At 44.4% G+C, this 24,705-nt stretch overlaps 1 protein-coding gene across 1 annotated transcript in view; it reads left to right on the top strand.

The window, feature by feature from the left end:
* Window positions 1-9,930, top strand: part of c18h18orf54 (chromosome 18 C18orf54 homolog) — a 63,751-nt gene extending 53,821 nt beyond the window's left edge. The window contains exon 10 of the mRNA XM_037692518.1: window positions 9,794-9,930. Coding sequence (XP_037548446.1) covers window positions 9,794-9,930 — 137 coding nt within the window. The remainder of the gene's footprint in view (window positions 1-9,793) is intronic.
* The last annotated feature ends 14,775 nt before the right edge of the window (window positions 9,931-24,705 follow it).

The following is a 24,705-nucleotide window of genomic DNA, read 5'->3' as shown; positions in this document are numbered from 1 at the left end:
TATATATTCATATATATTTATATACATATATATGTATTTATATATATTCATATATATTTATATACATATATATGTATTTATATATATACATATATATTTATCTATATTTATTTATAGATATAAATATATATATGTATATAAATTACATATATATGTATTTTTATATATACATATATATTTATCTATATTTATTTATAGATATATATATATATGTATATAAATTAAAACTCTGATGAACCAGATTCTACAAAAACATTACATTCAAATTTTTATAGGTTTTCATCATCATTTGATGTATTTGCACTCATTGTGTCTACTTTTAATGTTCATTTTAAATGTGTGGTTTCCTTTCTTGTTCACATATATACATTTTATTTTTAGCTTTGCTTTAAAGTTCTTGTTTTGTGATTTGTACATTCGTGAGTTAAAATAAAGTTGAACTGAAGGTCGTCTCTTTTTTCTTTAAACATGTTTGAGGGAAATATTCCTGAGATCCAATCGTTTTGTGTCTTTTTATGATTTTCAGCTGAGTTAACAGTCATTAAAGTGAAAACAGGATTTCACGATGAAGCTGGCACGTCTTTTTATTTTTTATTTTTAATCTTCAACGCTCTGCTGGTCTCGCACGACACTGCCCGCAGTCACACGATCCTCTCCTCCGGAGAGGAGGAAGCTGGGAGGCTCATCCTCCCAGCTCCAGCTCAGCTGGTCACTCACAGAGGCTGTTCCAAGACCCCAGCCGTGCGTAATCATGAAGGTCCGACCCGCGCAGACAGGCGGGCAGAGACGGGTCTGCGACGAACGGTGGAAGCGATTTTAAAAAACATTTTACGTGTAAAAAAAAAATAAAAATCATTTTTAAATCGCTTCAGCATTTTTTTAAAACATTTTTTGTATAAAAACAAAATGTTATTTAATTTAAAAATCGCTTCCAGCGTCCGTCCCAGACTGTCCAGTCCGCCTGAATGCCGGGCGGGATCAGGAGTCAGCCATCATGATTACGCGCGGCCGGGGTCTGGCAACGTCCATCTGCGAGTCCCCATCTCCAGCTTCGCAGTGACCTGCGGAGCTCTGAGCACACAAGGCTGGTATCCAGAACCCGAGCCTCCGAGTCGGCACATCGAAGGATCTTCCGCGGTGACCAGCTGAACTTGGAGCCGGGGAGATGACGCCCTGCCCGGCCTGGCGCTCGGAGGCTCCGGAGGGAGGATCGGGTTACACCAGCAGAGCTCCATCCAGCTTGCTCTGAATTATGTTGTCGGCCACCAAGCACAAAAAATGCCAGCACATCAACATTAGACCAAGATGTTGTCAGTATTGTTTTTAAAATCTTTAAAATAAATCCAGCCGCTGCTCCAGTCCGAGAAATTGCAAATGGCGGATTATTGTTTTGAAACGTTTCTGAAGGATCCAGTGACTCCGCCCCCGACTCCGCCCCCGACCAACCAGTGACCGACAGTGTACTGACGTCACGTTTTTGTACCTCTTCGTACCGGTTAGAACCACAGAGCCAAGGGTACTGAAAATAGTAACAGGTGCTAAGTACCGGTACTAATGGAAAAGCCTCAGAACCGGGCCAAGTAGGGTCGAGTCGGCCCGTACCGGTACTAATGGAAAAGGGGCATAACTCTAGCACTTCAGAACTTTCGGAACCTCTGTTCTGAACTTTTGGAACTTCTGTTCTCCCTGGAACTAGGAAGTGTCGACTTAAAGAGTTCTGCTTCCGGTCACTTTTGGGAAGTCCTGATTGGTTGAAAGAACCAACAGGGGTGTGGTTTTAGTGACGTCAGAGGGTCATTACAAGTCAGAAAAACAGTGGAGATGTTTAGGAACAGACAGAGAAATGTTTTGGAGAAATGACAGACTTACAGGTGCCAGTTTTCTTGTTTCTGTCTGAGAGGTTTAAAAACATGACAGTTCTTTCCAATAAACTTGTTTGCGACTGTCTCCGACTTTTGACCGACATCACACCTTTCTCACTTCAGACAGAAGATCAAAAATGCATAATTACTTTGTAACATAGACATTTAACTTGATTTCTACTTTGAATGAGGATTAAAAATCATTAATACTGTTTCACAGTTGATTTAAAATGAGTGGTTCACTTCAACATTTAAAAATGGTTTGAACTAAACACACTTTTGATTATCAAGACATTGTAAAATAGTAATGATAATATAAAAAAGAGAGTGTTCTTTCAATTGATTAGTTCAGGATACAATTAGAAAGTCTCTGGATGAGCTAATTTGTATTTCTGGATTCAAATCAATGAAATAACAGTTCCTGTCCCATGAAGGTCTTCAGAGGCAGGTCTTGACTGGAGGCTTAGTTCACTACAGTCCCCCCTTTGGAAATCATCGCCTGTCCATGGGGATGAATTCCAACATGAACTTACGCCTCCGAATGTCCTTGAGCTTGATGTAATCCAGCAAGAGGAAAACAAAAGTCAAAGAAGGTAATCCCACAACGGTTTAAGTAATTCCACAATGTTGTTGGTAATTCCATAATGTTGTTGGTAATTCCATTGTAGCAATGCTTTAACCCCTTGGAAACAAAGTCTGTAATCCATTGGAAAAAGTCATATAATCCACAACGATAAATCCACAACGATAAATCCACAACGATAAATCCACAACGAATGGAGGTGTTGATTGATCAGCATACAGAGGGATTCTCTTGATTGAACCGCAGAGGCGACCACTGGATGAAGATTGGAGACCCACGTTGGAGTCGTAGGTCCCTTCAGCGCAGGTTGCTGCTGGTAGTTCCCAGTCGGTGCCATTCTGGTTCTATGTGTTATGCATTTATGTGGTTTTAGTTGGGCTTATGAGTGGGATTTTACATAAGACCTTAACCTATATACACCTGGTGTGTAAGCTGTCATGGTTTAGATCAGCTAAAGTTACCAGTTTAAAGGGTGGGTCATGCTGAAAAATTTTCATATAGATAATAATTTTCATATAAATTTTCATATAGCATTCCAAACTATTTTTCCATTCCTAACTTTGTTTAAGTTAGATTTACATGGCAAAATATAGTTTGGTTCAATTGTCTGTTGTCCTTTTAGACGAACGACATGAGGTTTGGGTTTTTGGTTTTCCCCTAAATGTTTTGGAGTCTATGGCGAGACTCAACTGAAGGATTAGCTTCCCCCCCCCCCCCCCCCCCGAATAGAATTGTTCGAGTAGGTTTGGCTTAAGCATTGTGAGACCAATGTAGATTATGGTACTTAAGGTAGCATTAATCTACATTGACTCGGCAAAGATTGCATTTTAACAAATTAACTGCATGTTGGCATAGTTAAAGTCCTCTTACTGTCTAACTTAAATACACACAAAATTCATTCTTGCTTGGGGTGTTCAGAAACAATACCAAAAACCAATTAAACGATGTCTCAACATCGACAAAAACAGTGACTAAGCAACCAGTAAAACAACGTTTCAACATTGACAAAAGTAGTGATTAAGCAACTAGGAAACAACGTTTCGGTGCGTCACTCACTCTGAATGTCAGATTTGATCACGTTATCGCATCTGGTAGCATTACCCTAACTGACGTCACCCCCCTTCGGTCATGGGGGACCACGAACAAGGGTGAGGACGTCGCTCCATGAGCTAAAGTTAGGTTGCACTTGAGTAGTTTTAGCTGATTGCGCAGCTGAAAGAGGACTTTAAGGCCTGAATTGAAATCCAGGTTGGCTTCGGGCGGAGTGTTTTTCTCTGGGTCAGTCAAAGACAGCATCATCGAGTTTATTGCAGGATCCAACTTCTGAAGTTGGATGATGTCTGGGTCAGTCAGCACGGGTTGTACAGAGACTGTGTTATCAGCCGGCTTGGCTGTAGCCTGTGCACGTGTGACTGCCATTACCTCGGCTGTAGGTTGTACTGACAGAGTTGCGAGCAGCCTGGAGGGGTCAGAGGACCTCTTAGGGCCGTCCACGGCACCGTCCTTAATAGCTGGTTTATCTGTCCCCGACGACAGTACAGCATCTTTGGTGTGGGATCCTTGGATCTCTACACCTTTAACTACCAATGGTAGGTAGTATTCGGTGGGCCCTGACTGTTTCAGCTCGCAAAGGAAGCTCTCTTGTTCAGTCAGAGATGGGTCCACCGGTATGGTCCGAACCGTTGGTGCAGTTGCTGCTGCTCCTGAGAGTTCGGCTTTTGACGGGCTTCTGTCATTGATGTATGAGATCACCCCCACACTGTGTGTTGAGGGGCTCTCATTGTTTGTAACAACAAGTTTCTGGTGGCTGTCTGAGACAGCGGCAACTTTGTTGTTTGTGTCACCCTGAACCGTTAACACAGCTATTGCTGCTTCTGAGGTTTCAGTTTGTGACGGGTTACCGTCGGTGACGTGTGAATGTACCCCCCCCCCCCATCTCAGGTGAGGGTGTGTCAGAGTTTACAACGACAGCGTCATGGTGACTGTCAGTGACAGCAGTAATGGGTTGTCTGTGTGCTCTGACTTATCAGCAATGATATTGCCACACAACGTGTCAGGTTGTTTGTCTGTGGCAACACCTTTCAACAAGTCCAACAACCAACTGTGTCTCGTCCGAGCTCAGAGGATTGTGGTTCTTTTTCTGGACCGACTGCTGTTTCTTTTTCGTCTTTGGCTGTTCAGCCCGACGTGGTGGGGAAACAGTACCCTCCCTTTGGGGTTCCCTGTGGGATCCCTGTTTGTATGGGTCACTTTTGGTGCCATACTTTTTACCCTTAGGGCGTTTACCCCCCTTCTGGTACGATCGGTCATCCTCTGGTTCCTTGGGAAACCGTTTAGGATCTCGTCTGGACCAGGGGGCACTCACCTGTCGTGGTTTGGCTGTTGGGAAACCTTGTTTCTTCTCACCTTTTTTGGGAGGGGGAGTCGACGCTCTCGTCCCTTCCAATTCTAATGACTGGGCAGGAATCCACTCACCTGGGTACACCTCAATTGGTGTTTTGGCCTGTGAACGTGCTTCAAAGACATTCACAGCACAACTTTTTATCTCACTGATGGATTTCTCTTTGAAATTAGCCATCATTTGCACTGACATCCTTATGTCAGGGTGGAGATTTTTGCTGAACACGTACTTAAACGGTTCTTCTTCCTCCATGTTGGCCTCGTTCCTGTAACCAAAATAAGCCTGCAAAATCCTGGAATAATATGCCATGGGGGGCTCATCCTTACCTTGCACGACCTTGTCGGCGGCTGGATAACCGCCAGGTCCCGTGCAGGGTGAATACTCTTTCATAAGAGCAGCACATAACAGGCGGTAATCCTTTCTTGTGGCATCAGGTTGACGCTCTATGAAGGAAAACACCGTCCTGGATGAAGTGAGCCTGATCAAACCTACTCTATCCTCAACTGTAGCGTTGGGATAGCTTCTTAATTGGAAGTCAAGGTTGTCCAGATAGGCCTTAGTGTCAGTTGAACCCAACGGCCCTGGCTCAAATCGATTGACATATTTTGCAATTTTGTGCAAATCCAAAACCGGGAGCAACGGCTGTTTTATTGATATTGTAAGAATCAAAACTGTACGTGGATGTGTGTCGCTAGACTCATATGGAGGTGACGGAATGAGATTAAGAGCAGGAGGTGCAGCAAAATCTTTCTGAGGTGGTGGTGGGTGACCTGGACTCTGACCTTGTACGGCTTTGAGTTCCAGACAACCTCGCCCCATGTCAGAAATTTTATTTGTTGCAGCGGCTAGTTTCGCCTCACAGGCTTTTAAGCGTTCCAGTGATGTATGACATTCACTTTGTAAACGCAAGCCTTGTTCGACCAACGCCTCCTTTTCCAATCTGCACCCGTTCAGAGCTTTTGATGTCTGCTGCAACTGTCGTTGTAGAACATCGTTGTCTGAACACAATTTTTGGTACTTGACCTCCCTCTCCTTCATCTTCTCCTCATATGAGTGAGCTTGTAACGATAGCTGAGCTTGTGAGAGCTCCCTCTCACGTTGTAACTCATTCGCACTGGTCTCTTGATCAAATTTAGACTGTGCCATGAACTTGAGGTACTCCTCTCTTTCGCTGTTTAACCTTATTTCAAGGTTGTCAGCTCTGTTCGCCTCTCTATAAAACGTTGCCTTCAGTAAAAGTGCTAAACTTAGCCAGCTGATCATAGCTTGACTTTGTTATAGCTGTAGAGGTCACACCCGCTGTGACACCCTTCAGCTCTTCCAATAACTCTTTGGAGTTCATGCTGTCCACCTGTACACCATATGGATCTAAGGATTCTGTCAGCAGCGCCAACGCCTTCTCTAACCAATCCATCACACAAGGATCAATAGTCTTTTCTGTCACATCTGCCATGGTTATTCACTGTCCAGCATTCATCTGGTTAACCAGTTGCCAACTTCAGATATTTTAACAGGTAAATATTTATATTCAAGTGAGCACACTATTTTAGCTCTGGGTTCACTCAATAGTACTGTCATAAGTCAACTTATTCAAAGGAATGGGCAATTATTGTAAGATTCACCCCAATGCATGAATATTTTAAGTAAATGCCTCCTTCTGGCAGTGTTACTTAATGTGCTTATTTTTTAACAGATACAAGAACCAGGCTTCTCAGTGTACATTTACTCTAAAGCACTTAAAATTAAATAAACCTGCAATTTTTCTAAACGTCTCACAGCAACTTTAGTTTTCAAACGCTTTTTAAGCAGTTCTATATACCAGAAAGTCGCTATTTAAAACAGTCACTCATAAACCAGGCTGTATGAACAAAAAGAAAAGAAAAAAAATGAGAGGAATTATCAGTCTCCCCTTTAGGAAAACTGTTATACTCCTCTTTCAACAGCAGGTGGTGGTGTAAGCTTATTTATACCAGCAGGAGTCTATGACAACTTCCTGTGGATCGTTCTGTTGACATCCGGTTGTTAGCCGTTAGCCAGAAGTAGCATACGGTCGAACACGGTCAAATCAGCGTTTCTGAACGGGTTTAAAGCTTAAACGTGGCGTCGTTTTAACAAACACGACTTTTTGCATGAAACACGAGTTATGGGAACAGTGGCAGGCCACATGTAGCTATTTTAAACACAGAGGAGGCTTCGGTTGAACCGAGATTCATTTCCGGGGTCACGTGACTTCATAGACACGTGAGCAACAGGGTGGGTTTTACAACCTGACATCAGAGGGAGTGAACGCAGACACGTCACCCATTTTTCAGCAAATCGGAGCGACCCAAACAGCGGTTTTCAACCAATCACAGCTCGTGATTCCAGCTAGCAGTGTTAGCAGTTAGCCTGAAAAAGTCCGGTCAACAATCGCCCATAAAACTGCAAACATGCACAATTTACTGCTACAAATGTAACAAATCAGCATTTTTGTGGTCTGAGACGGCGCTCAGCTGCAAAACAGCATTTTATCCATTCAAAACACGACTCGTTCAACGAGTCCAGTGACAGAACCGGTTCAGACAGAACCCCCTTCTCTGCTACAGTTTAAACAGAATAAAGCATTTTACCACAGCATGCCAGCTTTAGTTACACAACAGATGTACAAATTTTAGCTTTAAAATGAACACATTGACATTACTTTCAGCTCTCTGAACACCACAAGCAGAATCATGCTGTATCAAGCTCAAAACTTGGACCTTTTATGCCAACACTCAGCGTCCATCTCAATGATACAGACCCCGTCACATTTAATTCACACCTCTTTAAACATTCGTACGGCCACAAAATGTCCAAACAGGCGGATAGCGGGTCACGAGAAGCTCTTTAGAGACCCATCCGGGCCACCAGATATGTAGTGAGATAGGGCTAGGTTAGCTTCAGTTAGCTTAAGAGCTCCACTACAATCAATATTTAATAACGGGTTCTCACTTTTTCGAGCTACTTGACAGATATGTGACAGAGGTACTGTGTGGGAGATGGTCTAATCAGTGACATGAGACATTAATTTTCTTTGACCCATCAAAATGAATGTGGTAATTTATTAACAGAATCAAAATTTAACATCAAAACATTGTACACTTGATTATTCTGATCGGCTCTGATTAATAAAACTTGGCACGTTTTACTTAATAAAAACAACAGACATTTCTGAAGATATCTGGATTAATTACTGGCAAGATAGAAGAGTTTTAAAGATGGGGAATGAAGGAGTTTGAATGGAGAGAAAAGATGGATGAGGGAAAGTGTGTTGACAAGGAATGGCCCCTTCATCTGACCCCAGCTCAGCCTCGGTACACTCGATAGTGAAGCGACTCGTTACCTTTGCAGAAGATAGGTCAGCTCCGGTACGGAGTTCCATTTCAACGCTACCTTTCAGCGTCTCCTTAGGATGGCTGAGAATCGTCCGAAGTAGTGACGGTACTCCGTTCAACAACACGGTCACCTCCCGGGTGGACTCACATGACTTGTGAGTCCGTCAACGGTTCCATAATCCCAACTAGACTCAGAAGAACTCCCAACTAACTCCAGCACTTCAGAACTTTCGGAACCTCTGTTCTGAACTTTTGGAACTTCTGTTCTCGCTGGAACTAGGAAACCAACTCTGGAGGCGTCTCATGTGTAATAAACCCAGCGGGACAACTGTGTGAGCTGATTATATCATTCCTAACAGCTTCATGATGGAAAACAGCTGTTACCACTCTGCCAGGTCTTACGTGACGGAGCTGGTCTTTTAAAGTGTCGATTCTCGTTTGTGATAAACAAGCCTTCATGGTGGTTGAGTTTAGCTCCACTCCCAGATAAACAATTGTCTGGGCCGAGAAAATTGAGCTTTTCTTCCAATTTATAGCGAAGCCCAGATTTAACAGGTGTGATGTCAACACCTGAGCCTGCATCACTGCTTCCTGTCTGGAGCGTGACAGCAGCAGCAGGTTATCCAGGTAAAACAAAACTCTCATCCCTGCTCTGTGTAACGGATGCAGGGCTGTCTCCTCACACTTTGAGAACGTACGAGGCGCGAGGGAATAACCGAACAGCAGCCTGTTGTACTGACACTTCATCCCTTGAAAGGAGAAACGCAGGAATTTTCTGTGTTTTGGGATGATCGGTATACGAAAATAAGCATCTTTCAGGTCGACGGAAAACAATCCAGTCGTTTCTCTGGATGTTGTCCAACAGCTGTCTGGTTGTCAACATGTGAAATGGTCTGTCCATGATCGCCTTGTTGAAAGCTGACAGATCCAAAATGGGTCTCGTTCCTCTGGTCCGTTTGGGAACCAGGAAGTAACGTGAGTAAAACCCTGTGTTTTTCTCTCCGTTGGGAACTCTGGAGATTACTTCTTTTATCAGAAGCTCTTGGACTTCTGCATTTAGGGATGAGATTTGGTCTGGTGATGACAGGACGGTCTCTAAAATTTCTCCGAACGGAGGGATCGGGTTGCAAATTGCAACGTGTAACCTTTGCATAACACCCTGGCCATCCATCTGTCTGGCGAGCATGTTTTTAGCCACTCAGCATAACGTTCGTGGAGTGGACGTGCGTTTAAGTGATGCGTCATGTTTTGTACGGATGTCATCCATTCCACCGCCTCGACCGCCGTCATGTGTCGCGGGAATGTTTTCCGCGTGACCCAAGGCGAGGCTTCCTCGAAAAGGGCTCTGAACGCGCCCGTGTGCTGCGTTCGGACCGCGGACCAACCTTCATGTCTAAGTGGGCCGGTGTGTGCTGAGGCGAAGCGTGACAGCTGATGACACCGTGGGGCTGCACGTTTGACGCCACTGCGGTGAAAACGCATGTCGAATGATGAATGATGTTTTATTCAACATTTGTGTCATATTGACACACACCCTCCGCAGACCATCATTCTGAATCTTTTCCCCCATGAGCTCTGGGATTCGTTGGCCCAGGGCGCCGTCTGCTGGGGGTCTCTGGGAAAAACGTTGGACACTCTGTTGCCGGGATGAAGAGGGCCAGACAGGCTGAAGCTCAGCGAGACGGCCGTGGAACCGTCTTGCCACTGGCTCATTTCGTGTGGAGGGTGTGAGAGAAAGCCACTGTCAGATCATCTGAGCTGACAGACTGGCTAAAAATGGACACTTTCATCATTAAATGATGTTTTACTCCAAACTTGTGTCACCTACACATATTCTCTGCCACAATCGTCATTTGCTCTGCCATTTGTTGTCCTAGAGCGCTATCTGAAGGCGGTCTCGGGGAAACGCTGAAAAACTCCGTCCTCCGGCTGCGATGCGGGCCAGCAGACAGCAAAGAGGCTCACCGGTTGGGGATGACATCAGCTGCTCTGCAGACAGAGCGTTGTCTCCTCCCGCCTCTGAATATGTACGCCAACAGCGTAACGTGTTGTTCGCTGCGGCCTTCTGGAACGCATGCTGGTCGAAGATCGGTGTCACCGTCTGGGTTACGCTAACCGGAGGCTCGGGACGCTGGTCCACCTGGACATCTTGCTCCAATGAAGCCTCCGTCAGGCTCGGCTCCAGGGGGCACTGAGGGAAAAACCGCTCGGTGAAAACCCCTCTGCTCTGGTGATGGGCGCGGGCTGTGGGGACCGGGCCCACAATCTACCAGGAAAGCCGGCTGTGGCCTCATCCCGTAGGACACCCTGTTGGGAAAAACGAGGCCAGATGGGGTCAGGACAGTGAGCCGGAAAAGGAGCCTAGAAAAAGAACCCTCCCGCTGGATCATCCTAACTGGCGGGAAAAGGCGTGGGACGTAAAAAAGGTCCCTTCATGTCAGCCGCCTCCTGGGTTACGTGGGCAACCCCAGAGGGTACCGTCGGGCGGGAGCGATGTGATCACCAATGCGAAACGAGGTGGGATGAGGTGAGCATTCGCTTAGCCCCCCTCCACCGACACTACGCTCTCCAGGAGGGAATGAGCCGTGGGGGGCCGCTGCTGACGCTGCCTGTCCCGGAGGAACCATCCGATTCGCTCCGGGGGGCGGCGATAAGAGGAAAATTACAAGATGGCGTTGTCCATCGTGTAACGACCTGTCACTGAGAAATACTCCTCGGCGCTTACCTTGAAACAAGACTGCTCGTCAGCTTCTCCTCAGCGAGGAGAGCTCACCAGGATGACCGGAGGTCGACGTGATGGGCCAAGCATTCTTAACAAAGGTTGGTCATCTACACAACTTTCCTTCTTTGTTCTTCTGACAGTGCTATTAGCTCGCTGAAGAAAAATGGGAGCCGATTACCCGCTCTTAACATAATTTATACGGACCGGGTGGGGCCCACACAGTAGGTGAGCGTGGACTAAATTTTTTCAGTGTAATGCTTCGCATAACGGGATAACCCATCAGCGACAGCCTTAAAGGGCGAAGCTTATACGAAATAGAACAATAGTCATGTGTCCAGCAGAGGGACTAAGTGGTGAGTTGTGTGTCGGGTGTCATCAGAAATGAGTTTCCTAAATGATCAGCAGGCTCTGAAGTTACATGAGCAGTGCACTGGAGGCGTTGTTCAGACATGAAACAAGTTGTGGGTGGGAGTCTGTCTCTGGTCATGGTGTGCAGAGAATTTTGTTGATCTTGGTTGGTTAACAAACATTCAAAAATGTACAACAAATCAGGAGTGAGAGAAACAAGAGTGTTTGGATTCTCTTCCTGTTTGACACAAGTAGACCTTCAGATCCACAGCTGAGTGTCAATCTAAATTTTAGAATCAAGTCTGTAGCCAGTAAATTTACTGGGCAGGAGCCTGACAGCAAAAAATTATGATCATGTGATGATTGGTCAAATGGATCTATTGTTTTCAGGGGAGCTGTAACAACTTCAGGAACAGCTTGACCAGATGCTCCTGTAGAGTGTACAATTTTGCCTGAGAGTGGAGCATCAGGAAAACATTTTTTCATGATTAAAGTTTGTGTTGCTCCTGAGTCTACAAGAAATTTAACAGGGACATTTTCAACCAACACTGTGAGCATGGGTAACTTCAGATACGCTGACTGGGTGTATTTGTAATATGTAGGAATAATCTTGCCTGTGTCTGACAGAAAAACAGGTGTGTGTGTGTGCTGATACTTGCAGTTTGGAGTCCTGGGTCCTGGTCTCCCGGCACTAGTCAGGTGGAGTAACCTCCTCTCCGGCCTCTGCCCCCTGGATGCCCAAAACCACGTCCACCGCGTCGGAGTGGGCTTGGGTAAAAGTTCTGTCCATTTTGTGGCTGCTGAGGCCTCGGGCCCTGTTGTATGGGCTGGTATGGCGGGCGACCTCTGCCACGCCACTGATTCCTTTTGTGTGGGCAATCTCTGATCCAATGGCCAAGTCCTCCACACTGGAAACAAGGACGAGGTTCAGCTGGGTCAGTCTGCTGTTGATAAGGCTGGACCAGTTGCTGTTGAGGTCTTGGTGGGTGAGATGGCTGGGCAGCAGCTGTATTTAGCGTCATCTGTGTCGCTGCTTGTAGCAGTGTGAGCTGAGCCTCTTCACTTTGTCTCTGTTTTTTCTTCTGGGTGGAGGTTTGGTCAGCTGTGTGCTGATCCCAGGCATGTCTGGTGTGTCTGAGAAGCTCATTCAGACAGACACCAGTTTTCCACCCTATGTAGGTAGATTGAACAGCTTTGCGGATTGGTGGGAGAAGTCCAGTCATCAGAGATTGGCAGAAAATAATCTCAAAAGACGTTGCTTGAGGGGCTTCTTGCCAGTCATCATTATCGATGGGAATACCAGAGTGGGTTCTGAAGATGGGCAGCAATCTGTTAGCATAGTCTTGTGGGGCTTCATCTGGTCTTTGAAACAGTGTCTGTGATGGTGGTGAAGCTTGGGGTCTGAGGATACGCTGCACTGATGTGTTCTGTGATCCTTTCCACATGTGTGAAGAACTGTTGGTTGTCCTTGTGATCTGCCTGGACGTTGACAATTCAATGTCCATCACATCAGCAGCTACAGCAGCTCCTCCTTGTGCCAGGTCAGGCAAGTGCTGGCTTGCAATCTCGATCAGGGTCGCCTTGGGCCAGGCTCGGTACACGAGTTGAGGGCCAGTCGGTCATCCAACCTCCAGCATCGGGTTGGTGAGCAGGTCTGCAGGGTCGTCACTCCATCTGCAGCTTGGGGAAGGTCAGATAATGATAATCTGCGGGGGGGGGGGGGGGGGGGTTCTTTAGGTCTTGCTGTTTAATGTCGTCAATTTCCTTTTTTATAGCTTCAGCCTTTTCTTCAAGGGCCTTAATTTTTCCCATTTGTCTTGTGACGACTTTAGTACTGGTTCCAGCGACAGGACCTTTAGTATCAGCTGGGGTCTTCAGCGAGGACACTGGTGAGGTTTCATCATCTTCTTCCTCTGAATCAGATGCTGGTGCATATCCTTGAAAATCATCATCAGAGTCAAGGGCCCAAGTGGGCTTTGGTGGTGGGAGCAGCTGAGCTTGACCTTTAATGGGTAGTTCTTGTGATTTTTTCCTTCTTTTTCTTTGCCGTTACAGGTGGGGCGTACGATGGTGGGTCAGTGAAACCAGCCAGAGAGGGGTACAGCTGTGCCATGGGAGACAGAGGTCCACAGGACTCCAGTTTATGTGAAGAAAAAGAGGAGAGGAAAAAGACATGTTTAATTTGTCCTTAAGCAATTTCTTTTTATTTTATGCTAATATTTTTTGTGAATTTGTCATTGTCTCATTTTTTAGAGCCAGTTTTGGTTGCCTTTCCAACTTTTTTGAGTCATTTGGTACATTTTAGACGCTGTTTTTTTGTGTTAGGGATTTGGACTGTTTTTTCCACAATTTAAAACGCTTGCTCGTGATTGTGCATTGCAAAAAACATGTCCTCTGGTATTTTTTTTTCATATTACACATTTTTTGTTTTTTTAACAACTATTCTTTTAATTTTTGAATTTCTTTGGGGTCAAAAGAACCATTTTTTGGAAAATTTAATTTAAAATGCCACTGTGAAATAAAACTGAGACACGAATCACCATGCAGTCTGCGCATCCGGTCAGCTTCTGGACCACAAGGAATGTAATCTTCTGTTTTACTATTTCCTGAACCCATTTTCTTACGTTTTATCGCTCAGTCTCTTTCTATTGAGACTTACCACGGTTTGGTTTTACAAATCTACCTCCGTTTTAAATTATTAAAACCTACTTTGTCACTATTTTATTTCTCAGTCCTTTTAGAGGGACCTACCTCAATTCATTTATACAAAATCTACCTCGGTTTTATTTTTAAAACCTACTTTTTTATATATTAAAAAGTTTTTCAGTTTACCTTAAGTAGTTGTTTTTGTTGTTTCAGCCAAAAGTTCTCGGTCTGTTTCGAATTCTGTCAAGGTCGAATTTTCCCTATGGAAGACCAGAACGTCCTCTCACTCTTAATGTCTTACGAGAGGTTTAGAAGAAGAATCCTGCGATTCCTGTTGATCAGCCACCGTCCTGGGTCCACCGAGCAGACGGACCAGCCAAGGATCCTATTCGTGACGCCAAATTGTGGAGTTTTATCAAACTTTGTTGTTCAATAAAATTTAGCAGACTGAGAACTTTGTTAAAAACACGTAGCAAGGTTTATTTCTCTTCTGCAGAAGGAAGAACACATGAAATGAAAACACAGCCCAAGAGTTCTTGTGTGTTCTCCAAAATCATGAGCAATACAGTCTCATTTATACACCTTCACACGTAACATGTTTTGACACAACAGGCGCTCATTTGCAATCTTATCAGAGTAAAAACAAACAGTACGTTTGTGGTCAGTGACTGGTTCTGGAGCTGGGTTTGAGAAACGGAAGTTAGAAGGTTTCACACACTGATGTTGAAGGGGTTTAGCTGCTACAGTTTTAGATAAGCTTTAACAGAGTGTGATATAAAGTAAATGACTAATAAGAGTGATGATAAAATTGATGAACAAAATAAACTGGTATCAATGTTTTCATTTCCACAAAGTACTGATCCTTTCTGAGACTCAGAGCTAAAACTGCAGGCAAACACTTTAATTATCATTTTAAAGTAAACTGTAAATTGTGTAAACATATCAAACTTTTTTATTAACAACCCAGAAAATATCAACAACTACTGCTTGAATTATCTTCTTTTGTATTTTTTCTGATTTTTTTCTTTGTCAAGTTGTCATGGTCCATCGGGTACATTACTAATTTGTCAATCTGAGTTTCGAGATGGAGCCAGGGTCCCTGACCCCAGCCTGAAACATCTATGTCTGCGTCAAATTCACCGTTCATTTTGTTACGTTTTGTCAGTATAACGTTATGTTTTACACAAAAATGACTCGTTTTCTCACTCGGCGGTGAGAAAACAAGCTCGCTTGGCGGCAAAGCAATTAAACCACCAAAATCACACTGCAAAGAGTTTCTTCTCAAACACACACCAACACTCTTGCTGCGCAGCCTTCATTCACTTCAGTCACTCTCTCTTCCGATTTCGTTTTGAACAGCTTTCAGTTTGTTTCTCACAATCAAAAAAATAAATAAAAATGCACTTTTTCTTCAATAATCATCAGAACTTGTCATCACCATTTAAGTATCTCTGACAGATCTCACACATGTGTGGTCAACTCTTGTTCTTATTTGTGGGCAGTCACGTTCCACAGGAAAACTCAATCCAACCTGGCTACCTTCCCCCGCGTCCGGGAAGAAGTTTGGGGCGCCACTCCCGACTGAGAAGTCCTCGACTTTGTTGACTCACACAGGGGTCCCAGACCCTAGGCCAGGTCCCCGACCTGCCTTTTTTAATCATAACTTGTATTTTCTAATCCTTGCACAAGCTTACAACTGATATATTACTTAAAAAAAAAAATGTTTACACTCAATCTCTACTGACAAAAATATTTTACAACACGATCACTCAGTGCAACGCCACAGAGAGGATAAATATAGTTCCTCTTACCAGTTTTCTGGCCTGTGGAACTGCACTGAACAACCGTGCTGATGTCCAGTTCTCCGGTTACAAATAGTCCTTCTCCATTATCCCGGTTTTTCCGCACCAAAATTGTAGAGGAAAATCAACACAACTCAGACTTTTCAGCCTATTCACTTGTTCCTCTCATTGGTTCGGAGATACATGGAGAAAAGACACAATAATCAGTCGGAGAGATTCAAGTTAAAAAGTATTACCAACATTTATTAAAGCTTTCAGCTGAAAGGAGACGCTCTTATCCCAAACCAACAGAGATGCAACAAAAACCCAAGACGCGTCTGACCGGAGCTTTAGTTTCTTCTGTATTTAAACACAAAAGCTCCACCCAGAGACGTGTCACACATTCTTACAGTTCTTTGTCTAAACTAGTTCAAACTGATATCTTAATTTCCTGGAAGTCCTTTTATGGAGTTGTTTTATTATTTTCTTCTGCCGTTCCAGTTTACTGGTGATCTTGTCATCAGGTGGGACACACAACAGCTACCTGTTAGTTCATGTCCCGTACACAAAAAACTCAAATACATTCTCTGACTTAGTTCAATCTGTACTTGTTGATACCAAAAGGCAAGCAGATCCAGAAGCCAAGCAGATACTGATGAAGGACAAGATACAGTTGTGATACATCGAGCAATACAGCACAGCAGATAAGAGCGTCTTTACACCGTTCAAAATAATAAATAAATAAAAAACTTTATTAATCCCAAAAGGAAATTATTTGTTGGTGTGCCTCGTTATCCTCATTTCATTAAGAGATGTTGTAAATGCTGATGGCTGTAGGCAGGAAGGATCTCTTAGTGGATCCTAATCCTACTGGCTGCAGATGCTGTCTGATCCGTCCACCCAGACTCGGCTGGCCTCTTGGTTCCCCCGGGCTGTAGGACCACCCGAATGCCCGCCAGAACTCTTCCCAGAGCGATGGCCACTCCTCCCAGAAGTTGTCGAGCTCAACACTCAAAGGCTGACTTTAATGCTGAGAGGAGGAGGAGGGGAGGTTGCGCTCCTCTCTCTCCTTGCAGAAAAACACGGAGCAACTTTCCGCTCGTAAATTGAAGCCGTTCGACAACACACGCGCTGCACATGTGAACCCTGTCTGTGGGCGTAACCAGCGCCATAGACATACATTATACATAGATTAGGTACGGCAGCTCTATACAGCTCTGGGTGTAAACACCTAGTCTGTTTGTCATATGTCTGCATTTTACCTGCCGGCGTGCTGAAACCACGTGACACGTTACAGCCAATACCGAAACTTGACACCGAAAGAAGAGTGACGTTTCAATCCATACACTGACCGACGCAGTTCAGTCGGTGCCATACAAGAACCTTGGTTCGGTATACAGCCCTAGATATGAGATTATTACAGCCTCATATAAAATCAATAATGATGATGATATCGGAAAGGTATTGGTATCGGCCAATATCCAGATTTAGGTATCGAGATCGGAAGTTAAAAAACAGTGGATCGATGCATCCCTAATTTTAACAGATCCTAAAGTCATTGGTTACCATGGTGACAGACCCTAAGGTCATCAGTTACCATGGTAACATACCCTAAACTCATCAGTTACCATGGTAGTATAACCTAGGGCCATCCGTTACCGTGGAAACAGACCCTAATAAGATTTAACCTCCTAGGACCTGGCATCCACATATGTGGACAACCTGGCATCTACATATGCAAGAGTTCAGGTCTTAAAAGGTTAAAGCAGTTTCTGAAAACCCTGAGCTGAGACAACAGTCCTGCTTGGCAACTTCTTGGGCTCAACAATAATTTACCTCCTAATTAAGTGAAGGTTGAGAAGATTTATTTAAAAAATCAGAACACAGTTTAACGTAGTTCAGATGGACTTGTCTTCTGGATCTCACTGTGAGTGTATCTACAATCATATTAATTTTCATCATATTTATTAGTTTTCTCAGGCATTTATCAATAGCACAATAGTTATATTATTATATATTATATTATATTATATTATCTTCATAAACAAGCTCCTGTGTAGTCAATTTCATTTCACCATATGTACCACATGTGGTGCTTATGACAAATAAAGAAACTTTGGCTCTGACTCTGTTGTTCTTACTGCAAGCAGGTTTCTCTGGGACCTTATGTCCTGAACCAAGAAAACATTAATAATTCTGACTCTGAATCTGCTTGCAAACTGTTTTTGTTGTTGTTTTCAGGGAGTCCGGTAAACACTGAGGACCTGCTGCTCTCGTCTCCCCCTCCCTGTTCTGCGTCCTCTCAGTAAGAATTGTTTTTACTTGTGTTTAATCAGTTCTTATATTTGTCCACTTACGGATTCACCTGTGTGATGGTCCTACAGATCTGGATCAGGATCCTGCAGAGACTCTGCGGCAGCTGGAGGGCTGGAAGCACCGACAGGGAGAGATGTGGAGGTAGACCTGCTGGTCGTCCATTACGGTCTCGGTTGTCTTACTTCCTGTTCCATTGGCAGATTAAATCCTGCAACACTTAAGTTATTATAGTGCTGAACCTGAATTAGCAAAAAAATAAGACAGAACTAAAAGTTTTTTACTTTTATTTCATTACAAATGGCATGAAGCCAGAATATTTCCTGCTTGTCTCCTCTGCAGTATTTTAAAGTATCTTCAGTCTTACTGCGTTTTTAAATGTTGATCATTAAAACCCAAAGTTTAGGTTTGATTTTAGTCCACGTGACCTGGCTCTGACCCGAACAAAAAAAAATTCAGGTCCCATCTTGTTCTCCACCCAGATTTCTGTTTTCCAAGGAAACGGCATCTGGAAGCAGCCTGGACCTGTGGAGGCAGTGAAACAGATGCTGTTCAGACTTCAGGCGGTGGAGGCGGAGCTTGAGAGGCAGCAGAAGGAGCTGGCAGCTCCGCCCCCGTTCACATGCAGTCCGAAAATACCAGAGAATCCGGTAGAGTCGCCGACACAGCGGGCCGAGTTCGCTCCGATGATGTTCCTTCAGTAAAATATGGCCTTTTCTGTGTTTCAGCTAGCTGATTGTGAAGCAGAGCTGCAGAATGGGTCACCGTCACTCCAGAGGTAACTCACTCTGAACCCAAAACTGGACTGGGACCGGAGCAGGACTTTTAGGAAACTGTCAGACTCAGCACATAAACTGAGGACTGGACTCTGCAATGTTCTGAGAATACAGTTCTGGGTTTTGCACATTGGTTTGAATCACAAAGGGAGACATGAGCCTCAAACTGTGCTGTGAACTAACAGCGTCTCTATGCCGCAGTTTGTCCACATTTAACTGAGTTTGTTGTAAGAACAAAACCCGCCCTTAGTTATGTTAATAAGTGAAAGGGCACGAAAAAATTCCAGTCTCAAAGAGTGGCGCGGTTAGCGTTGAATACTTAGCGCCTCCAGGGAAATGAGGCTTGTTTCAACTTGAAAGATTGTAAACAAACATGAGGGCTTTATCACATTTACCATACCATACCATACCAATTTATTTATATAGCACTTAAAACAGCAACAAGGCCAACCAAAGTGCTGTACAAAAGAACCAAACATGCACAGCAGACAGGAAAACATAAAATAGAAATACAGATACAAATAGCAGCAGAAGCTAACTAAAATGGCCAACAGAGTAGAGAACAGACCGGACCAAAACAAATCACACCGTGTTAAAGGCAAGCGAATAGAAGTGGGTCTTCAAGCGAGACTTAAAGACTGAGAGTGTGGGAGCCTGCCGGACACTCAGTGGCAACTCATTCCACAGTCGTGGACCTGCAACAGAGAAAGCCCTGTCACCTCTGAGCTTACGACGGGTTTCTGGGACTGAGAGAAGCATCTGGTCTGCTGACCTCAGAGAGCGCGGTGGGACATATGGCTGCAGAAGATCAGTGAGATAGGATGGGGCGGAACTGTTCAGTGATTTAAAAACATACATGAGAATTTTGAAATGGATCCGAAGGTGAATGGGTAGCCAGTGCAGGGAGGCCAAAACTGGCGTGATGTGCTCTCTATAGCCTGTACCAGTTAAAAATCGAGCTGCAGCATTTTGGACCAGTTGTAGACGAGCAATGGAGGACTGACTGATTCCAAACAGAAGTGAATTGCAGTAATCAAGCCTAGATGTTATGAAGGCGTGGATCACTGTCTCGAGGTTCTTTTTGGAGAGTATAGGCTTCAGCTTAGACAGCAGTCTCAGCTGAAAAAAACAGGATTTGACCATCATGTTTACGTGGCTGTTGAGTTTTAAGGACGGGTCCATTATCATCCCCAGATTAGTGACCTTTTGTTTCTCTAGCGGGGCTAGAGAGAAAAGTTCAATGTCATGGTTCATGAGTGAGCCACTGGGATGGAACAGCATGACTTCAGACTTCTTCTCATTGAAGCTTAAGAAGTTTAAAGCCATCCAGTCCCGGATGTCAGCCAGGCAGTCAAGAAGAGGCTGAATAGAGCGTGCGCCTCTGTGCCTCAGGGGGAAGTAAATTTGGCAATCATCGGCATAGAAATGAAAGGGTATGTCGTGTTTGCGGAAGGTAGCACCTAGTGGCAGCAGGTATAAAGAAAAGAGAAGGGGACCGAGGATGGACCCCTGCGGTACCCCCCACTGGAGTGCGGTCGATGCCGAACTAAAATCTTTGATATTGACACAGAAGGTTCTGTCAGAGAGGTAGGACCCAAACCATTTAAGGGCTGACCCTGTGATGCCCACCCACTGCTCCAGTCTAGAAATGAGGATCTTGTGGTCGATGGTGTCAAAAGCAGATGTAAGGTCCAATAGGACAAGCAGCACAGAATCACCTGCGTCTGTGGATATGAAAATGTCATTAAAAACCATCTGCAGAGCAGTTTCAGTGCTATGGAGAGATTTGAAGCCAGATTGGAATAACTCTAGGATAGCGTGATCCCCCAAAAACTGTTTCAACTGAGACTCCACAATTTTTTCCAGTAGTTTAGAGGTGAATGGGAGTCTGGAGACAGGCCGGAAGTTGGACATGACTGAGGGGTCAAGGTTAGGTTTTTTCAGGAGGGGCTGGACAGCAGCATGTTTAAAAGTTTTTGGCACCACACCTGAGGATAAACTGCTATTCAGAATAGCGAGGATAAAAGGACCCAGGGTAGGAAAAACTTCCTTTAGCAGTCGAGGGGGGACCACATCAAAGGGGGAACCAGATGGCTTCATGTTGCACATTACCTGCTCCAGAGAGGACAGAGAGATGGGCTCAAAGTGGTCAAACACAGCCACACACTGAGATGGGATGGACAGATCATGAGCTGGTGGAGAAATGAGTGCCCGGGTGTTTGCCACTTTTTCTAAAAAGAAATGGAGGAAGTTCTCACACAGCTCAGTTGAGGCTTCCAGAGGTTAAGGCTCACTGAGGTGTAGAACTGAGTTCAGGGTGGAGAAGAGAACTTGGGGGTTGTGGGAGTTGGAGACAATTAAATCAGAAAAGAATTTACATTTGGCAGCTTTAACGGTTTTCTGATAGTGACGCCAACTCTCCCTTAACATTTGAAAAGACACCTGGAGCCTGTCCTTCCTCCACTTTCGTTCAGCTCTGCGACACTGCCGCCTAACGGCTCGCGTGACGTCATTCAGTCAAGGCTCTGATTTAAGTTTCGTTTTTCTGGTTTTAAGGGGAGCAACATGGTCCAGAACATCTAAACAGGCAGAGCTGAACTGAGAGGTTAGCTCCTCAGTGGTAAGAGACACTGGGAACTGTTCGATCCTCTCAGAATTAAAACCTTCATTAAAACGAGCAGCAGTGAAATGGTTAATGGAACGCGTACGTGCAGGAACACGCGTCTTAGCAGTAGGACAAGGGGGGGTGAAGTCAAACAATACAGGCATGTGATCTGAAAAAACATTGTCACCGATTTTCAAATTAGAAACAGAGACATCGCGTGTTAAACCGAGGTCCAGCGTGTGACCGTGTTCTTGGGTGGGGCCGCTCACCTGCTGAGCTAAATTAAAAGAGTCCAATAAATCCAGAAAGTCCTTCACTAAGGGCTTCTCCTGACAACACACATGCAAATTAAAGTCACCAATAAACAAAAAGTGAGTGTATCTCTGTGTGATATCAGCCAAAAAGTCAGAGAATTCATTTATGAAGTCCTTAGAACGAGGTGGGCGGTAGATGAGCGCACACAGGACCGGAGGAGAGTGTCCAAATTCAAAGGCGCTCAGCTCGAAGCTGGCATTTAGACTAGAAGTGGGTGTTTTTAAGCACCGAACGATTTGTTAACAACCCACAGGGCTGACATTAAATACTGATTATTGTTGCATTTCAATTATGCTGAAGCTTATTTTACATAAACTTTGATTTATGTGTTTTCATGCCCACTAAGTAGTAATGTAGTGGCTTACTACGTTAATACTTTTGGGTTCATTAAATAAAACAGTAGACACCTTGGTTCTGTTTGACAGCAAAATGGAGGTTTTATTTGAAGCTTAGCCCAAAGCCCGAACAGCCAGAGATACCTCGGGACCTCAAAGACAGAACCCCTATCTAAATACAGTTCAGCTTCTTATTTTTTACTCTCCATTGACGTCAGAAGGCTGCACAACACATATCCGTCCTTTCCCAGTTTAGGAAAACACCCGAGAAAAACAAATTCTTCCTAGGTCAGCCCGACACAAACCAGCACTGGTTGCTAAAACAGTTCTCAGTTGTTAAAACAGTTCTGATGGAAAACAGTCTTATACAAACAGTCGATCTTACGCCCAGAAATTCCTGGTACTTTTAAACAAGTACAGGTCAGCTCAAGCACATCTCAGAATCTGTTAAAAGCAAGTTCTGTTGAACACAGTTGTTGTAAGTTAAAAGACATTTGCTTTTGGCCTCATTAAACAGATTATCCAATTAATAAAGTTTCTTAGGTTCTACAGTAAACAGTAACATCAAAAACTATTCATCACAACAAGCTGCAGACAAACAGTTAACACAGATGCTAAGTGAACATTGAAAGCACTGTAGAAAAAGCTAACGAGGTTAGCATTGCCTCGTTGTTTATTAGACCACAAAAACCCTGAATCCATTTATCAGACTAAACTTTAATCACCTGCACTGAAACACATCTGTTATCAACTTTGTCTTCATAAAAAAAAAAACGAACGTGTGTGTCGTGATTGAGCCTCTGCTCTGTCGATGAACCACTGAACAAGACGATGTCATCTCACCGGATGGTTGTTGTTTCTGTGCGCAGAGTTCTTCATCACCTGACCCATCTGAAGCTGTTGGTGGAAGAACCGAGGCAGAAAGACAGCGATGAGGAGGAGGAAGATGAACAGTGCTACGGCTCAGAGCAGGAACCGTCCTGAACCCGGCGGACTTGAAGGGTTGGACTTCTGCTCCTGATATTTACTCGATAAAGCTCCATGACTCAGCTCGGGATTTTTCTGACTCCGGTTCTGACTGATTCGTCTGTATCGACTGGATCAAAGTCGGTCTGAATTTAAAGTTTAGTTTGTGTGAGCATTACCAGTTGTACTGTTTTTATAACCCAGTAGTTTGTCTTTTTGTGACCAAATAAGGACTTTCTGCTTTCCAGCCATGTGAAGGTCATCATCGCCCGCTGCAGAACGTGAAAAGCGGGTGATAATGTTTTCATCTTTTTAGAATATTTTTGTCTTTAGCTCTAAACTCATAAATTTATTCTCTTCTATGTTTAATAACAACAGTATTATTGTTAAATGGAAAAACGTTCTACGCCTCTCACACAGTGGTAGCTGGACTTGGGCACCAGTGACCCCCGTGATCCAGAAAGGAAGAAGTAGATAAAGATGGATGGATAAATGATAGCTGGATGGATGATGGATGGAAAAAAGTGAGAGAAAAAAAATGCAATTTAAAAGTCTACAAGGTTTTTGTCTGTTAGCAAAATATTTCTTGCCACATGGTGGGGATTTTAATGAAACTGTTGGATTAGGTGATTTAAGATGGCTGCAACATCTAATTACCAAACACGAAGGGTTGAATCTGTTTCACAGGTATGGAGCTCGGTAGTGGCTGAGTCCTCTCTGCCTCAGACTGAGCTCGAACAGATGTTGTTGTTCCACATGCAGCTGCTCTCATGTGCATCCTCTCCTCAGAAACTCTGTTTTGACCTGAGCAGGTGAGGAAATAAAAACAGTTTGACAAATGAAAAAAAGTTTTCGTGTGGATGTGAACCTGAAACAAGGATGTTGTTGAGTTAGAGTTCTTTGGGTTCTGTTTGGTCTGCTGTCTCTGCCGTCTGTTCTGTCCCTCAGAACTGCCTGGTGCTTGTCCTGTAACCTCCTCAGCACTGACCTGCAGGACTCCAGATGTTCCTACAACTGTTTGCGGTCCTCCTGCAGGCTGTGTTTCTGCTCGGTGAGCCGCCAATGAGGCAGCCGGTGGATGTCCATCTCCCTCTAGACCTCAGCCCGTCCTCCCAGAGCAGCCAGGTGTCTCTGCAGACCAAGTCCAGCTCCCTCTGGGTCATGGCGTCCAGGACGAAGGAGGCAGCAGCCTTCAGCCGGAGCTTCCGGGTCAAGCCATACCACTTTGCTTTGAAGGTGCTCATGGTCCGGTTCAGAACTGATCTGTGGTGGAAGTTCCTAAGAAAGTCCTCCACCGGTTCTGGGAAGTTCTGGATAGTCTGAAGATGTGGTCTTCCTCACCTCCTCTCCCTCAGAGAAACTTGTTGTCATCTTCTCAGATATTCTCTCTGAGCTTTTTGTTTGTGTTTCCATGGAAACAACACTACTTCCCCATCGGTTTACCATGCTGCCATGACAACCCACAAACGTTTGAAACTTACGATGGTTTTCACATCTTTAATTGGTATAAATTAGTGTACTTTCTTTTTGAAATGTTTTAGTCTTTTGCTAATTTCCTTTTGTGTGTGTTGTGCTTTTCCGTAAAAGCTGACCACAGAGCAGACAGCGTCCCCACTAGCTCAGGAGCCAGGCAGAAGGAGAAATCCCACACAAGACAGGCTCTAGAGCAATGTGGATATCCTAACTGGGCCTTCCTGAA

The sequence above is a fragment of the Nematolebias whitei genome, chromosome 18 (assembly GCF_014905685.2).
Source record: "Nematolebias whitei isolate Nwh7 chromosome 18, NemWhi1, whole genome shotgun sequence".
NCBI lineage: Eukaryota > Metazoa > Chordata > Actinopteri > Cyprinodontiformes > Rivulidae > Nematolebias > Nematolebias whitei.
This window is presented reverse-complemented; position numbering and strand designations above follow the sequence as displayed.